We start from the raw sequence: 18,158 nt of genomic DNA on the forward strand, positions 1-18,158 counted from the left end.
TTACAAACAGGGAGTTCAAGTTAACAGCAAAATAAAGAATGGAAATACATTTTAATAGTTGAATATGAACATGCATTGTTACAAAGTGCTCAACATAGTAACAAGTACAAAACTTTACACTTATTTTATAAAGCACAAATAAAAATAGACATCTCAAAAGGACAAACTACAAGCAAACAAATTTAGATAGAATATTTTTAAAATTAACACAAAATGGTTGAACATTTTTTTTTTTTTTTTTAGAACCAGTAAATCTTAACTTGGTCCCAGAACTAGTTAGAAAAAAAGTAAAGATCTTCAAGCTTTCCAATCCACAAAAGGTTTTCAGCTTGTCAAGAAATATCAGACATAGCAAGCAGCGATCTCTAGGCAACCCTGTTGGGTGTATACAATCCAAATGCTGGGGCTCCACGCTGAATGGATGATACTTTATTTAGTAAGATGACAACTGTTGCCTTTCATAATGCAATTATGACCCAGCCTCTTTAGGTTTAAATTTATCCACCTCTTTTCCTACCTTTAAGGGCTTGATCTTTCTACCAGAATCAATATTATTTTAAATTAAAATAGAGTTTGTAGCATACTTAAAGATGACAAAGTCAGAATGCACTCATTCTACAACGCCCTGCAAGAAAATATTGGTTATAATGCAAGAGAAAAAAGCATATAAAAATTTTGGAGTGATCATAGCAGTAACATTTCTACATCTTTAAGAACTGAATTTCAAGTTCAAAGTGTCTATGAAAAACTGTACACAAAAAAGTGAGATTGCTAAAAAAAAAGAAAAGGAAACATTGGAAAAGATTACTTTAGTAAGACTAAAACAAAGAGCAGAGTGTCAAGAATATTCTAAAATAAAAATGTTAGGTATTCCGACCATATTTTTCAGCATATGAAAAGATTTAAGGAAAACGTTTTCTCTGTTAAATTTTGGTTTCCTTGACAGTCAAACTAAAAGCCATCTTTAATTTAAATGTATGAGTAGTAAATCGTTAAGTATCATAACAGTAAGCCCCCAACATGTGTTATCACCCAGGCAAAGAGATGGCAAACAAAACAGTACAAGTGACAAAAGTCATACTTGAGCCCCCAGTTTTTCATAATTCTGCAGAATTTGTCCCCTGCCATAGACTCACAGGCATAGCACAGTGCTACCCACTGCTGTTGCCTTCTTCCTATCAGTCTGCAAGACAAGTACAATATGACTTTCAGCACACTGCTGCCAGAACTGCACAATACCTTCTCCCTTCTCACCATGCAGCTTAGAAGAGAGCCCCAACGTGCCGGCAGCAAGAAAAACACCTGAAGGAGCAGTAGGGAAGGCGGAGGGACTGAGTAATAAAAGAGGGAAAGGAAAAGCAGGTGTGAGGAGTGGAAGGAGAAATGCAAGGAAGGTGAGACTAAGGGAAAAAACAAGTAATTAGGTTGCAGAGACAGAAGAAGAGGTATCTTTTGGGAGGGAAGAGCCAGATTATGGGGTAATATTGGAACAAAGCAAACAACAAAAAAAACAACCAAAAAACCAAAGGAGATACTTGAAATGGAGAAAAATGACAACAGGACATGAAGATTGGAAGACTTAAGGGAAATATTTTGTGTATTATGCAATACAAAACTATATGAAAAGCGTGCCACAGAATTTTTCAACCCTAGCTGTAGCAGAATAGGGCACTACATCACTCTCCTGGTCAATTCTACTGGCACTTTGGAAACAATTCCCAACTTAACATGAATGAATTCAAATTAACGTTGGCACCCACAAAGCTAATAATCTTAGATGACTGGTACCTGAGCTCAAAAAGATTCAATATAACTACCAAAGAAAAATGGAGTTGGCATTGTGCTTTTCTTGTATCAACTATAAACTTTTTTTCTATTTAAAAAAAAAAACCCAACAAAACACAAAAAAAACCCACCTCACACACCACAATCTAGGTTGTCAATTTCTTTTTGCAGTATCCCAAATATACCACAATTATAGATTTCAAAGAGGTAAATTAGCTATTTGACCAACAGAATAAAATCCTAAAGACTTAACAAGTATTTATTTTACCTAGTCTAGCAAAGGGGGTTCACAACTCTAAAAACTGCAGTGAATAGTGTTCGCAAAGCTCAGAAGGCAAATAGTAATACATATCCTGCATCCATTAAAAAGGTTATTTTAAGTTACTAATGTAATTCCCATATTATACTCAAACCCACAGAAGTAGCTAGGTTTGAAGAAATATCACAAATTACTGCACAAAACATTGGTAGACAACTGGTTTGTTGAAGTAGAAGAAAAAAAGTAGTGTGTAAGAAGTGGCTAGAAAGTTGTTTGACCATTGGGCAAATTATTACAAATATCCTGTCCACACTTAACACCCCTGTACCCAGCTGCCTACCATAGCACCTTTCAATGCTGCTCCTTGCACAGTAATAGCACTCAATGTCTCTTCTCCAATTGCTACTGCTAGAACTCTAAGAATCTGAAACTCAACCATCAGTACCAACCATGGGCTCAGTCTCAGCTTCTCCCCTTTATCTTGGTCCATGGAAGGTGCTGCAATTTACCACAACTTACTATACCAGTAAGCAGGTGTTACATAACATTTTGCTTGGCTATAAAAGCTGGGATTTTTCACACTAAAAATAAAATGTTAAAATAATTGGGAGATTTGTAACCAAGCTTTCCCATATTATAGAAAGTACAGAAGTGAACTATGGTGATATGAAGAGAGAACTAAGGGAATTACAGAAGTACTGGAAGGAAACAAAAGCCCTAGACCTTAATAAGAAGGACCAGGGAAAAACACACTTTAAGCTTTTTTTTTTTTTTTTTTTTAAGTACAGGATGGGTATTTATGTGCATTTTTTAAATACTGAACATGATAGTTCAAGTTTGGATCCTTACTTATATACTAGTTAGCAGTAACAAAGATCTCTTACAAGTTAATGATGACTTCTAAAATCTTAGTGAAAAAGAACTAATATAGCCACCACTACTTTATTACATTTATCTTGATCTAAAACCAGTCTATAAATACACCACTTGAATAAGCAGTGCTAATAATCCAGTGTACTGGCAAGAATCATCTTTTTCTTTATAAACAAAAGGTTTTTGCATTTGTTGTGATTGTGAAATTTTCTTTTCTAGAAAACAGTAACAATATTTCTATCAGGTCTCAAATCAGCAGCTCCAGAAATGATTGCCTTGAGCTTTGACTTTGCATGTCTGCATTTTCTCATCCAAGGGTCATGTGAAGCTTATTTGCCATCGACAGCAAACATTTGAAGCAGTGGTTGTCAACTGTCTGCACTACATTTCAATGCATCAGATTAGAACTCAGCAGACCCACTTAAAAGGAACTGAAATGCCAACTACTGTTCAGCACCAAAAAACTGTCCAGCCAGCATTTCTTTCCAAGAACAGAAGTCACAGCCTCATTTCATTGTCCACGCTTTGCTATTATTTTTTCCAACTGCAGACATATCCAGGCTCTTACCACTGTTGCACTGATCATATAAACTCTGAAATAAAACAAAAACATACACAAATGTTAGCTAAAGTAAAGCTGTTGGAACATCTGACACAAAATTTCAATACCCAAAATTGCTAAATTAAGTTAATGGGCTGGTTGACTACTTATCAAGGAAGAACCCAGGCAGGTATGAATTTGTGAATGGTGAGTTATCCATTTTTAAAATACAGCATATTTCTTTGTATGTATTTTGTCTTTATTGACAAAGGATCACTTTGTCAAGTACTTCAACTATTTCCGTGTTATATATTGGGAGGAGGCATGGGGATGGGGGAATTCACAATGCAAAAGATAATTGAAACATGAAAACAAATCTAACAAGATATCATATGATGTGAAAATTATCTTATTTCAATTCCCCATATTCCTTGCCTTATGTACTAGATTAATATGTAATAGAAAATCCACTGGATATTAATGCCTGTATAGGAATACTACCTCTGTTTGTTTGTTGAGTTAAAGCTACAAGTGTCACTTTGTAAACCGTTGTGATCTATACATGAAACAATGGTATTTAAAATGTCTAAATAAAAAAATTAATGTAGCAAGTATTCCCATGAGTTTCCTTGTATGTTCAAGTCACCCAGTTTCCTTCATTTAGGAAGACTCTGAGGTCCATAACAACAAAAACTCAAAAACCTTTTCAGGTAAAAAGCCTGTGAGAGTCAGCTGGACTATTAGATGATCAAGGGGTAAAAGATGGACTTAGGAATGACAAAGCAATAGATGAGAGTCTAAATGAATTCTTTGCTTCGGTATTCACTGTGGAAAATGTAAGAGATACCCCATACCAGAAATGATATTCAAAGCTGATGATTGATAGGAATTGAAACCTTGAAGATGTACAAGGGGAAACTGACAAACTAAAGAATAGCAAATCACCTGGATCAGATAGCATTCATCCCACAGTGCTGAAAGAACTGAGAAATGAAATTGCAGATCTGCTATTGGAAATTTGTAAACTACCATTAACATTGGCTATGGTACCTGCAGACTGGTGGGTTGCCAATGTAACACCAATTTTTAAAAAGGGATCAAGGGATGATCCAGGAAACTTTAGAAAGGTGAGTGACATCTGTAGCAAGCAAAATTGTAGAAACTATTAAAAAGAACACAATTGCTGAACATATAGATAGGGGACAAAGCTAACATGGATTTAGCCAATCTTGCCTTACCAATCTATGTTTTTTTGAGGGTGTAAATAAGCATGTGGCTAAAGATGAGCCAGCTGAGATAGTGTATCTGGATTTCCAGAATGCATTTGACAAAGTCCCTCATATGAGACTTCTTAGGAAATTAAAATGTTATGGGATAGGGGGGCAGTATCCTATTGTGGATTGCCATCTGCTTAAAAGATAGAAAACAGAGTAGGGCTAAATGGTAAATTTTCCCATTGGAGAAAGGTGAACAGTGGACCACTGCTTTTTAGTATATTTATACTTGACCTGGAAATGGGAACAAATGAAATGATCAAATTGCTGATGAGAAAATTATTCAAAGTTGTTAAATCACAAGAGGACTGTGAAAAATTGCAAGGGGACCTTGCAAAAATGGGAGACTGGGCATGCAAATTAAATTTAATGTGGACAAGTGCGAAGTGATGCACTTAAGGAAGAGTAACCTAAATTATAGCTACACGATGCTTTAAATGTAATTGGACATATTCAGAATATAACCAAGTAAAAAAAATATATATATACACCATTTGAGCCAGCAGACCTGATCCTCTCCCCCCCCCCAAGCAGCCCAAAATACTTAGAAATGATTGGGGCATAGCAGGAGATCTTCCCCCTCCCCCCAATAAAAAAAAAAAGTCACTGCCAAAATGACCTAAGTCCAACAATATTAAAATGCTGGTTCTGGGCCCCTTTCTGTCACATTCCACCCATCCAGAAGCATGCTCTGAGCAGGGTGTCGATTACAGCCCCCGAGTAGCCGCTCTTTCTCAGGCGAGCCCTCTCAATGGCCAGGCCGTAAGAGAGAATTGAGCTGGATCCTCGTGGAGGATCGGTCCTTGTTGGAGCAGGTCTGTGTGGAGGCTGTGGTAGGGGGTTCCATGCCAGTAGTCTTCTCATGTCGGCGTACCATGGTCTTCTTGGCCAGTCCGGGCCACCAGAAGAACTAGTCCCCTGTGCAGCTGTATCTTGTGGGTGACCAGGTCAGGGAGCTAGTCCTTGGTGAAAAAGCGTCTCATGGTTCGGTGAGGCTCTGTCCCCGGGGGGGAGTTCCCCCTCTTCTAGGGTCTCTGCTTTCTCTTCAGATTTGTCAGTGTCCCCATTGGTGGGGCTCCTGGGCGGTGGAAACCTTTGTCTAGGCCTCGAGGGGCCCGGGGCATTAAAGTCCTCTGGCGGAGGATGTGGCTGGTCAGGCAGGGGTTCTGTTTGCATGTGAACAAAGGTGTGTAGCCCTTTGAAGAACTCCACCCATGAGATACGCTGGATCCAAGCTGAGGGGCATTGGGTCCCTGGAGTCCCCGTTTGTGGGGGTGTCCCGCTGGGATTTGCCAGAACTGGGGTACCCACTGAGGAGCTATTACTTGGCCTTGAGTGGGACTGGCCCTGGGCTGGATCTCCCAGGGCCTCCTCGCACTGAGCGCACAGGGCGTTGGCCCCCTTGCTTTGTGCGGCTCTGATATGGCATGCTGGGCAGAGACCTTGAGCCTTTATCTCTGTTTCTGGTGGTGCCATGGTTGTCGGCTCGTAAACCCTTATGCACTCCGGCGCGTCTAAATGTGCATGTGGGTTGTGCGTGCAGTTGTGCGCCCAAGTTGTGGTTATGCGCTTAGCCCGGGTAGGCGCGCGGCATGCGTATATCTTGTGCACACAAGGAATATGTGCGTGTAAGTTTATGCGCACATGTAATTTGTGCGCCTAAGTAAACTTGTGCGCCCGGCCCGAGCTACGAGCGGAGTGGCGAATAGGGCCAAGATGGCGACGGCAAACACGCGGGCAATATGGTGACTACCTCGGCGGGTCTCCACATGAGTAGACCCTTGGATCTAACTAGGGCCTGGCCCTACTAGGGCGGATCAACCCGGCGGCACTGGTCCCGGCCTGCAACCTGTGTGACTCCTCGAATCTTAGAGATCGGCGTTGACACTAAAGATTTCTACCTTACCTTGTCTTCGGTGCTTCCCGGTTTCGTTCCGGGGGGTCTCCAGCTGCGGGGGGGAAAGGGCAAATACCTTCACTGCCGCGTTCGAGGGAGTACCCGCTGCCTCTCAGCCATGCCCGGGACCGGGGGCTAGGTCCTCGCCGCGATTGGGCCGCTGGACCGAGGCTCACCTCGGGAAATCTCAACTGGGGGAGGGACCGGAGGGTATCACCGCAGGAGAGCGGGGCTCATCTTCAGAGGTAGGTTTCGTCTTCAATTTGGGTTTTCTTCTTGAAATGGTTCTAACGCTGCGAGAGCATGCAGATAGTCCCTAACTGCTATGGAGACGGAAAATACTGAAGAGCTGCACTTCCTGCAGGGGTATATGTACTAGGGGCTGACGTCAGATTGAAATCTGGTCCGTCTCCAACTGCTATCCGGAGTACACTATACCCATTGGTCCTGAGTCCATCTGCTACATGCTAGGAAAGCATAATTAAGCTCTGGAATTTGTTGCCAGAGGATGTGGTTAGTGCAGTTAGTGTTGCTGAGTTTAAAAAAAAAAGGTTTGGATAAGTTCTGGAGGAGAAGTCCATTAACTGCTATTAATCAAGTTGACTTAGGAAATGGCCTCTGCGATTACTTGCCGATCTACACTGGCTCCCAATTGAACAAAGAATTCAATATAAGGCCTTATGCATAATACACAAACTAATCCATGATGGTTATCTAACTTAACTTTAGGGCGCACTAACATTAAATGTTACCAATAAGTTAAAAAGTGTCAATTGGGGGGGGGGGGGGGGGGGGGGGAGTTTGTTAGCTAGAGATAAGATTCTGCATTCCTATTGGTTGTTTCCTTCTAAAGAGACAATAAGGAGATAGCCAATGGGAATGCAGAGCCATACTTCTAGCTAACGAACTACTCCCGAATTGACACATTTTGTAACTTATTGCTAACATTTTTTGTTAGGGCGCACTAAGTCCGAAATTAGAAAACTAGGTAGCGCGCACTAATGGGACCTAATGTGTATTATCATGAAGTTAGTACGCATTAACTCCCATTAGTGCGCACTAAGGCGGAAAAATTCCTTTCTTATTTCGGCGCTCCTTCAATGTATGCAAATATATATCATACATATTCATTAGGGTTATCCTTAATATCAGACTGGCTAGGTACTCCCTGAATACCAGGTTGAGAACCACAAGGGGAGGGAACAAAGATGTGTAATTCACACCAGACTGTATTTTGAGTGACCTAGTTTGTAAATTGAAACGTGTCATTATATATGCATAGGCATGCACACTTTTTTTTTTTTTGCAACATATTATTAAAGCTATTTCATAAAATGCAAAACAGTTCTTATAACAAAATGGAGTCCACACAAAACCAATTTTCATCAAGGCCTGGCCTCCAATATGTGTTTATATGTATGCTGGTTGTAAAAGGGCCTCCTAATAAGTGCAATGAAATTCTCTGGCATGCATCTCTAGTGCAACATTTTAATGCACTGTGTGAGAAAGATGGCAACAAGTAACTAAATGATTAGTTTCTGCCAGTACCAGTCCTTGTGAACTTGGGAGAGTCCACATCTTCCAATTATCTCAGGTACCCACAGACTAATATCTCTAGTTGAAGATCTAATTGAAAATGTGCATAATGTTGGAATACTAAAATAATTAAGTTTAACAAGAAACTCACCCTAGCTGCTCTAGAAATAGAATTTGGAGAGTTCAGACAGATGAGCTGGCCAAGAATACGCTTCATCTCTTCTCTTCCCGCTGTGACCTGCCCCTCTGCAAGACATGAAATTCCATTATGTACACTTTTTTTTTTTAATTAAATGCACAAGCAAGCTTTTTACATATGGGACTTTATGTTAAAAATGTGAAGTTATGCATAAAATACAGCTTTTAATAGCATCTTCCATTAAAAGCAGCATAAACTCTTAAGTCATGTATGAAAATGTATGTGCTTATACTATAAAGTGGAGATGGACAAACTTGTTAACTAGGGCCATATTACTGTCTCATCTGCACAAAGGGGCCTGTGGGTGACCTCCCTTGGAGCTCCTAGAACTACTAAGTCAATTAAAAAATGAAAGCATGAATGGGTTAAGAAATCAAAGAGTTAAGGTGACTTACTTTCAGGGGGAGAGGTAAGAACAAAGTTTGTGAAAGGGAGGGCACCCCCATTTGAGAAGCTCTTCGAGTGGGGAAGGGAGGTTTTACTTGTAAGTGGGATAAAGAAGAAACACCAACATGTGGTTTCACAGCCATCAGCACATCAACAAATCTGCTTATTAAAAGCAGGATATAATTATGGAGGGGAATAATCAGCAAATTAAGAATGATTATGGACATCACCTTTGAACAGAAAACCAATATGTACATTATTATGCCATTCACTATTTGCAATACTTCTGTATATTACTCAAAGGAAAAAACAATGTTTTGCTATCCATGCTAACTTTGAAAAGCATTAATCCATTATTCTCTCTTATTGAGGGGTCCATGTGTAGATGCTGAAGTTTGTGTGAAGGTGGGGGGGGGGGGTGTCAGGTTATTCTCCTTTCCCTACTCAGAGTTCCCTCTACCTTCTCATACTCCTATCCAATCCTAGCTCATCCTTTAATTTATAGGCATTAGACATTTTCACATTACAAATTAATCAGGCTTTTATCTAAAACACAGGACTGCCCCAGTCCTTATATGAAGAGTTTAATTATCCCCTTACGGGTCATTCCCAGATTAATACACCAATACATTTAAAGGACTCTAATTTACGCATTCCTACTCCCTTAGCAACCTAAACTTAACCAAGAACTCAACAAAATTTAGATGAAGGCAGCAGTTCAGCAGCAAGAGGGGAGCCTTCCAGTCTTTTACATTGATGTCAAATATATAATTTGTTTACCTGTTCGTGAGAGGTTGTACGTGTGCACCCAGTGCAAAGAGCTCTGGTTCTCAGAGCACAAGTCCAATCTATGGAGGCCAGAGTGCAGACCTGGAGGAGCAGAGGCAGACAGAAGTATATACTGGAGACCTTCAGGGACATAGAAGCTAAGTTCCAACTCCAGTCTAAAAGTCCTGGTGCTCCCTTGGAGAACAAAGGTCAACTGGACAGACAGCATCATCCTAGTATAGCAGGAAGTGATCCTGTAGCAAGGACTTGCTCTTCAGTTGATGTATTATCCTCTCACACAGTGGACAAGTCTCCCAGAGATATTGCCCAGGAGGGAAGGGTTAGGTCAGTGTTGCGTTCGTGCCTGCTCTTCGCCCTCGCTCCACCCTCTCTACCTGTGTGGCGACTCCCTCCAGGTCTGAGAGACAGCTGCTGCCGCGGCATCTCCCTTCTGTGTCTCTCCGGAATCCCCGGGCTGGCCTGATGCTGCGGATCCGCCATGTTCCTGATGACGCAAGGGTGCGTGCGTGCGCTCCAGAGTTTGTACCAGCAAGGGCGCGAACCTTGGGGGCGACCCCGTAGTGACATCATCCGCCTCCAACTTAAAAGGTCTTTGTTTGCAGCTACGAATTGAGTTAGCAAGGACTCGAATCCTACACTCTTGGTTATGATTTGCCTTAGCTTTCTCTGCCTTCTTGTACTTACCTGGGGTACCCGCTCCTCGGGGGGGCCTCGCTCTCCCTCTTCTTGATTTCAGATTGCTAAGACGGGATCTGGAACTCGCTCCGAGGGCCTACGTCCCTGAATGCTCAGAAGACTCCTTACTGCCTGGAAGCGATCGCAGACGTGTACACCGTGAGTTCTATTACAGATAGGAACTGATACTCACTCCATGAGGGCTTATGTTCTTAATCTTTGAAGACTCTCTTCTGTCTAAGACGCTATCGCAGGTACGGAGATCGTGAGTTATTATTGCAGATAGGAACAGAAACTCGCTCCACGAGGGCCTATGTTCCTAAAACCCTCCTAAAACTCTCTTCTATTCCAGAAGCCATCTCATACACAGATATTGTGAGTTCTTATTCTAGACTGCATATATGAACCAGTACTCGCCTATGGCTCCTGCTCCTGAATATACTGAAGACTCCCTGTTGATAGAAGCCTTTACAGATATCTAAAACTGTGAGTGTATCATCTACTACTGGTTATGTATCCAGCATACTCTGTCTACTCACTACCTATATAGTCTCTCTCTACAGCTCAGCAACCCAGTGATCGCAATTCCAGTATCTGAAGGACTTCAGCCCTGCCATGCATATCAACTCACTACTGCCATCTCTGGTGGTTCTCATTGGGAAGCTTGGTTCGAGCCTGTCCCCGGACCTGTTCCTCTCTTTGTTTGTCGGTCCAAAAGGACTGGGACCTTCCGGAGGGACGAGGTACCTGGAATGAGTTCCTGTAGGGTCGAAAGCCTTGGGGGAGAGTTGCTGGGATCTTTTTCCCCTATCTTCCGGTAGCTGAGGCACTGGAGAGTCACCCCACTTGCTGGCAAACTTCTCTAATTCGCTTCCGAATAGGAGGGATCCCTTAAAAGGCATTCTTGTGAGATTCGCCTTAGAAGTCGCGTCTGCAGACCAGTTCCGCAACCATAACTGTCTTCTGGCTGCACTACCAAGGCTACTCCTCTGGCTGAGGTACGCACCAGATCTGAGCTTGCGTCAGGAAGGCTGCTGCAGGTTCAATCGTTTCACCGGCATACGTTCCGGAATTATCTGCCTCTCTCTCTCAAGGAGCAGGCAGGAACGTGCCACCAGTGTGCAGTGTCATAGCTGTTGCATTGAAGACCTGCTTAAGGATGGATTCTAATCGTCTATCCTGAATATCCTTCAATGCCGTCCCTCCCTCCACGGGAATGGTTGTTCGCTTCAAGATGGCGCAGACCATAGCATCCACTTTCAGGAAACGCAGGTGTTCCTTGGTCGCTGGTTCCAGCAGGTACAAGGCTTCTAAGGCCTGATCTCGTTTAAAGTTTGCCTCCGGGGTATCCCACTCCAGGTCAATCAGTTCCTGGATGGCTTCCATCATTGGGAAATAGCATGAGGCCTTACGAAGGGACACCAAGATGGTGTTCTTCTTTGGTTCTGCCATAGGATCCATGCCTGGAATCCCTAGAGTCTTCAGAGATTGGGAAACCAGGGATGGTAATTCATCCCTGTGGAAGAAGCAAAGCATGGTTCTGTATGGTTCCAGGTCTGGAGGGATTTCCTTTTCCTCCAGTGAGCCCCCATCATCATCTGAGGTGTCTGGGTCCCTGCCAGGAAAATTCTTGATGAAGCGAGGCATGTCTCGAGGCACTCGAGCAGGGCTGGGAGGGTCAAGTGCTCCTGGCTGGGGTTCGACCCGGGTCATAGCCAGGGCTGATTGCGCCTGAACAAAGGCTTGCAGCTCCTGGAAAAATTCTAACCAGGAGAAGGCCCCTGGGTCTATATTAGCCCCAGGGGGAGTCGGAGAGTAGGGGCCCCTGAAATGCCCTCGAGGAGATGCCATTTCGGAGTTACATAGGTCCAGGATACTATCATATGGAATAGTTCCGGACCCATCCTCTGAGGGACCAAGGCCTTGGTACCCCCCTGGGCTTCTTCGCAATGATGGCACAGGCAGGATTCCAGTTCAGGCTGTGCAGCTTTGATGTGGCAGGCTGTGCAAAGGGAATGCCTTCTGAGCTTCTTGGATGCCATGCCATTGCTTCTTTGTATAGACGCACAGGTAATGTGCTTCGATATGCACGCAGTTATGCACGTGTGCACTATGCGCGCGTGTAGTTATGCGTGCGTATATGCTAGAGGCACCCAAGTTGGGCGCATTGACCGTCCGGCCTGCCCCGCATGTACCGACAACCGAGAAGGGAAGATGGCGCCGATGCCCCCCCCCCGCTCATAAGAGGGCACCCCCGAGGGTCTCCACGTGTCTGGACCCCTGCACCGGACAGGGGCCTAGCCCAATCAAGGCTGCCCTACCAATCGTTGCTCCCTTCTACCTCTTCGGATGAAAAAACAGAGTCGGTACGGCATTCTGAGCCCCGGAGACCTTAAGTTAAAGTTTCCTGCTTACCCGGTCTCAGCGCTTACCGGATGCGTGCAGGAACGGTCTTCAGCTGCGAGGGGAGAGGTCTTAACCTTCACCGCCGTGCTCGGATATGCACCCGCTGCCTTTCAGCCGCTCTGGGGGCTAAGTCCACGCCGGGAGCCGGACCAAGGCACATATCTGAGGGATATCGACAATTACCTCAGGAATTCTTAACTGGGGGAAGGACCCATAGGTATCACTGCAGGAGAGTGGGGCTTGATCCTTTTTAAGGTAAAAATTTCTTCTTTACAATTTCTCTAATGTTGCTAATATATGGAATAGCGCCCGCATCTGCTAGGAGACGGAGAAATACTGAGGAGCTGAGGTCACTGCATGGGGTACATCTAGGGTGACGTCAGCTTTGAAATCTGACTCAGTCTCCCATCTACTAGAAGAAGAGCACATAACCCACTGGTCCTGAGTCCATCTGGCTACACGCTAGGAAATTACAGAATTCCACATGCAGTACTCACAATAAGCCAGATTTATGGGACTACCAAGCTAAGAGTTGTCTTGAAATAAAAAAAAGGGAGAGAAGAGTCATGAACAATGTCATCAAATAGTTTGAGCTTGCAAGTTTTGCTTTTTTTCAGTCCTTACTGATAGCAAAACAGTTTGACAAGACAGTGTAGTGAGAGCCGAACAAATACTAGGGTACACAGGAAGGGATATTACAGCAGAGATTAAAAAATAAACACCCCACACACAATAGTATAATAAAGTGATGGTCAGTGCTAAGCATTTGCTTGGATGCATAGGGAGAGGTATAACCAGTAGAAAAAAAAATGGTGATAATGCCTCTCTACACATCACTGGAAAGGCCTCAGAGGTTGATGGAAAAGGGGATCACTTGATGTGGTAAGCATGCTGGTCTCTCGTGCTCCGGGTGCCTCTCCCCTGTAAACCCTCCCAACACGGGGATTCCTGGTGAAAAATCTCAAATGAACTGGGAAACTTCTTTAATTACTTCGCCAGGTGTACTTGCAGATGAAATATCCAGGGAGGCCCGGCATGTCAAATTGCCCGCCGAGAAAGGACAAAGACAGATCGGTTAAACCAGAGGCCAAAATGGCTGCCTCAATACCCACCAGCCCAGCAGCTGTAAGGAATGAAGCCAACATCTTCATTCCATCATGGACGCCACCACTGGAACAGGTGGCATTGAGGAGGAGAGGAGGGGACATCAATAAAATCCTCTTAATGAAGGAACAGAAATATATTTTCCAATGGGGTACAGTAGCCCCGAAGGGCCTTAAGAGGTGGAGTGGAATGTTATGTTATAGGAAAGAGGGATGCATTTCACTAATATAAGGGCTCTGTGATAAAATCCGGGGTACAAGAATCTTTTGGTAAATAATATATAAGTGAGGCAACGGGCATCGCGGGATTGCCCTGAAAATGGGGTACGAGGTCCCAGAGAGAGTGAAGACAAGGGCCTGTTTGACTGACGGAATCTAGTGACAGTGGAGTGTAGTCAGGCAGGTGAAACTGTTCATTAACCGTGGATTGGTGATACATACATGATAAGGCAGGGTCTATGATGTCACAATGGTAAGGGGAGAGAGGAGGTGGGGTTTGGGCTTTTTAAAAGTGAATGTTTGGCGGCGAACCTCACAGCCGCTGGAACAGTGAATGAATGCTGTACTGAGGAGTGGATCGAATGCGATAGGGTAAGTGCAATAGTGGGATTGATTTTGAAGGGTTTGGGGTAGTTTCTGAAAACAGAGGCTATGTTAATTTTATTTATTTATTTTTAATTTTTATATACCGAAATTCCTGTATTTAATGTTATTAAATTTCACATTTGCATGAAGCTGTGCCATATAGAGGGTTGGGGATATTGTCAGAACTCTGGAGTTGAGACCTAGGTGTTACAGTCGCAAAGTCTATCTCTTGGAGGCGCTACATATTTTTCACAAAGCTATGCCATCAGCTAATGGGAGGAAACAGTATTTGCGAATACATAGAGTTACGATATCACCCATGCAGGCGTACAGAATGCAAATTGCCTCCAGTCCGGCATGCCCTAAGTGTCTTGAAACGCCAGCCTCTTTATCTCATGGGTTATGGACATGCCCTCCTATTCAAGACTTTTGGTCTAAAATATGGCAATATATGGCTACGATTTTGGGGAACCTGCCTTCCCTCTCAGCAGCATTGGCTGTTCTTGGCATGGGTGATGCGGATATAGATTGGAGAGATAACTGCTTGTTAATCAGTAAGTCTCTGGGTCAAGTGAGGAAATGCATCCTATTGAAATGGATACAACAGGACTCTCCAACCATAGATTTAACATCTCGGAGTGCCACAAGTCTATTACAATTGGACTATCGTACATAGCTTCTAGCAACACCCCGCAAGAAAGGAGCCTTTGCCAGCATCTGGGACCCATTTGTTCAACATCTTCCACAAGAGTGGAAGGACACATTTAAAGAAGTCTCATGCTAAATGAACAATATGAACTGGGGCGGTGCTTACAGTATTGCTATGAACTGAAGGAGCTCTCATTTTAGAAGAGTTTTTGTTTGCTTGAACTGAGGGTTACTACACTGTAAGTTGTTTCAGGTTCAGGTTACGTTAGTGGATGGAGTAAGTTATGGTATGGTAATGTGTAAGAGAAGAAAATAGATTAAGGATATGAGTTATTTAATTAAACAGATGTCAGAGAAAAAAGAGAAATCAATGCTAAAGTATTTGTTGATTAAAACTTCTGTTATATCCTGATAACAGATATATCCCAGTTTTGCCTTTACCCAATGAGATTCTAATTCAAATGTTCAGAAATACAGGACTTCATGCTACAGTTTACTGATGGGTCTGTCATGTTTGTAGCAGTAATTTGCCACAAAATTTAACCATATATGCAGGTTTAGATAATGATGTTTTCTCTCTTATACATTATCACCTTAAGAAATGGAACAAAGGGGTTTTATATCTGCAGATGGAAAGCAGCTATCACACCATAACTTGTGGTAGTGCCTCCTAGAAACATAACAATAGAGACAAGAGAGTAGCTTCATGACCGCTATTTGCTGAATTAAGGCATATCAGAATGTTTAGTTTCAATGAAACTGTAATTTCACTTTAACCATTACATTACATTTTACTGCATGCCAGATTTTATATATATTTCGGGGTTGACAACATAAAGCCTTATCTGCCTTGTGGGATGTAACGCTTGAAGATAAAATTTTCCCAGTTTGATTTCTTTTCATTTTTAAACATATCTATTTTAATTCTGACTTTTGTTTTATTTTGGATCGATCCAAATACTTTTTGGTCTAATTTTTGAGCTCAAACATTTGTTAACTGTTGTCTGTCTTTGTGTTATTTGGGTGTCGTTACAACTGAAGAATGTAGTGAATAAATTTATGTAGTCAGTTCAGTGAAATATATGTTTTTATGTAATGACTGAGCACCTAAGTTGTTTGTGGTTTTGACTATTTCATATTCATTATAATAAAGTGGGAACATTATGCAGATTAGTAATAGTGTATGTAGGGATTATTAAATACAGGGAGTTATTGACATGATGGAATTTTCTCATTGATTAATTTGAATTTGTTTTGCTCCTGTATTAGGCTTTAATCCGTAACATACATCTAACTTAATGAGTTAAGAAGCTATGCTCCGATGTAAAAAAATACACCTTACTGGGAGAACTGTATATGCCATTTGTCACTGATTTCAGAAATCATCCCATCCTTTGCCACAGAAGCCATCTTGCACCCTTCATTATATGGACTGAAGTGCTCACACTTTATATGCCTGATATTCTTCTTTATGGTTTTTCTTGTTCTATGGGGGGGGGGGGGGGGGGGGTGTGCCTAGACACGGTTTTCCTTTGTTTTATGAGGCAACGTACCTTTATATGACATGTAATAACTGATTGTCATAACAAAAATGTTTTTATGATATACCTAGTCAATATCTAGTTATGTACCTATTTGCAGATGCCACTATTTAGATTTTCAAGTTAATGATACAGCCTGATTAGTCCCTACATTCTAAGCGTTTTGTAGCATTTTCCAGTCCTATAACTTCTAATACATATATTTATTTACTTGCCGAGTCAGATAAATGATTATTTGATATGTTCTCCTTTACCTTTATCTATGAAAGCTGGTCTAATCACACTAACCAATCACCCTGTTCCACTGCTTGACACTTTACAGTGTGATATGTCTTGGTGTGGATCAAATGTTCAAGAGTTCTTGATTCTTTGCCCACCTGTCCATTTCTCTGGATCTTTTTGAACTTTGTCTCAGAGGTGATTCAAGGTTCAAGCAGGATATATAATTCTGCCTGCTGGACTATATGCCAGCATATGTCAAATATGTGCTGTTCTGTTTGCTGTAAGAAATGTAGCTAACTGCAACTACCGAATGCTTCCTGTTTTATCATTCTCTTGCTTGCCCTATTGCTGGTGCCTCTGCACAAGTCTTTTCTCTTATTTCTTCTTTTGCAGCCTGCATCTATGGTAATCACAATGATGGTCTTCCATATTCTATTCCCCCTGCTTCTAACCTTAACCAAACATACTGAATTTGGTTATTCCCCTTCTACTAAGATTTCCCTGTATAACATTTTGGGCATTTCTTCCTGTAACACTACCTATTAGACTATTTACCTAGAGTTTGGTTTACAACCTCTTATAGATGTTTTCTGGTAGTGTGGAACTTCTGTTTATCTATATTCCCACTGCTGCCTATGACCAGAACATGTCTTATGTTTTTCAATACCTTTATAACCTGTCCCACATTATGTATGCACAAGACAGTGTGGATTCTTCTGCTGGCTCTTAGTTTGCCTCTATTTTCCTGGCTTCCTTCACTCTCCTGGTTATGTACAATGCTTATATCCCTGTTTGCTATTTTTGCGATTCTTATCCTTTGTTTTCAAAGCTTTTTCCTCTTTTATCATATATTCACACTTCTTCCTCTTCTGTTTTATACCTTTCCACTCCTGTCTCTGCCTCTCATTATGAGACTGTACTCCTTGCAGACTCGCCTAGTATAAATGATATTATATAAGAAAAATAATACTTTCCATATTGGTTTCTCTTTGTTTTTCCTATCTTTATACTTGTTACAACATTATTATGTGATTACTTGACTCTGAAAGATAACATATGTGGTCTTGCTATTATATGTTTCTCTTCTTTATAATGCAGCCATACTTGCAGCTCAACAATAGAGCCAACGGACATCTAGTGGAACTTAGTCACAATGCTATTTGTTAACTAGAGAATGCGTGTCTATCTATTAGTATCACTTGGATTATTAGGGATCTAGAGGGATACATGCACTACTCTGTACACACAATGTATACCAAAGGTTAGTTGTTATCCTACACATTTTAGCCATTTGCCATGATCAATTTTTATTGTTCTGTCCTCCCCTCTGGTACTTGGGTGTGCCACTATGGCCATTTGTGAGTGGCACAAGAGGGAAATGATGTGTGTGCCTGAGCTTGAGATCAACATGGAGACGGCAAATGACCCAGAATCCTTT

General features: G+C 42.1%; 1 protein-coding gene across 3 annotated transcripts in view; it reads right to left on the bottom strand.

The window, feature by feature from the left end:
• Positions 1–200: 200 nt before the first annotated feature.
• The window catches only part of TTK (TTK protein kinase), a 209,978-nt gene continuing 192,020 nt past the window's right edge, over positions 201–18,158 (bottom strand). For all 3 annotated transcript variants that reach the window (XM_029595556.1, XM_029595554.1, XM_029595555.1), the window contains exons 21-22: positions 8,317–8,411; positions 201–3,510 (exon numbers count right to left, since the gene is read on the bottom strand). In XM_029595556.1, the coding sequence (XP_029451416.1) occupies positions 3,424–3,510; positions 8,317–8,411 (182 nt within the window). In that variant the 3' untranslated portion in view covers positions 201–3,423. The remainder of the gene's footprint in view (positions 3,511–8,316; positions 8,412–18,158) is intronic.

This window comes from Rhinatrema bivittatum, chromosome 3, assembly GCF_901001135.1.
Source record: "Rhinatrema bivittatum chromosome 3, aRhiBiv1.1, whole genome shotgun sequence".
Taxonomy (NCBI): Eukaryota; Metazoa; Chordata; class Amphibia; order Gymnophiona; family Rhinatrematidae; genus Rhinatrema; species Rhinatrema bivittatum.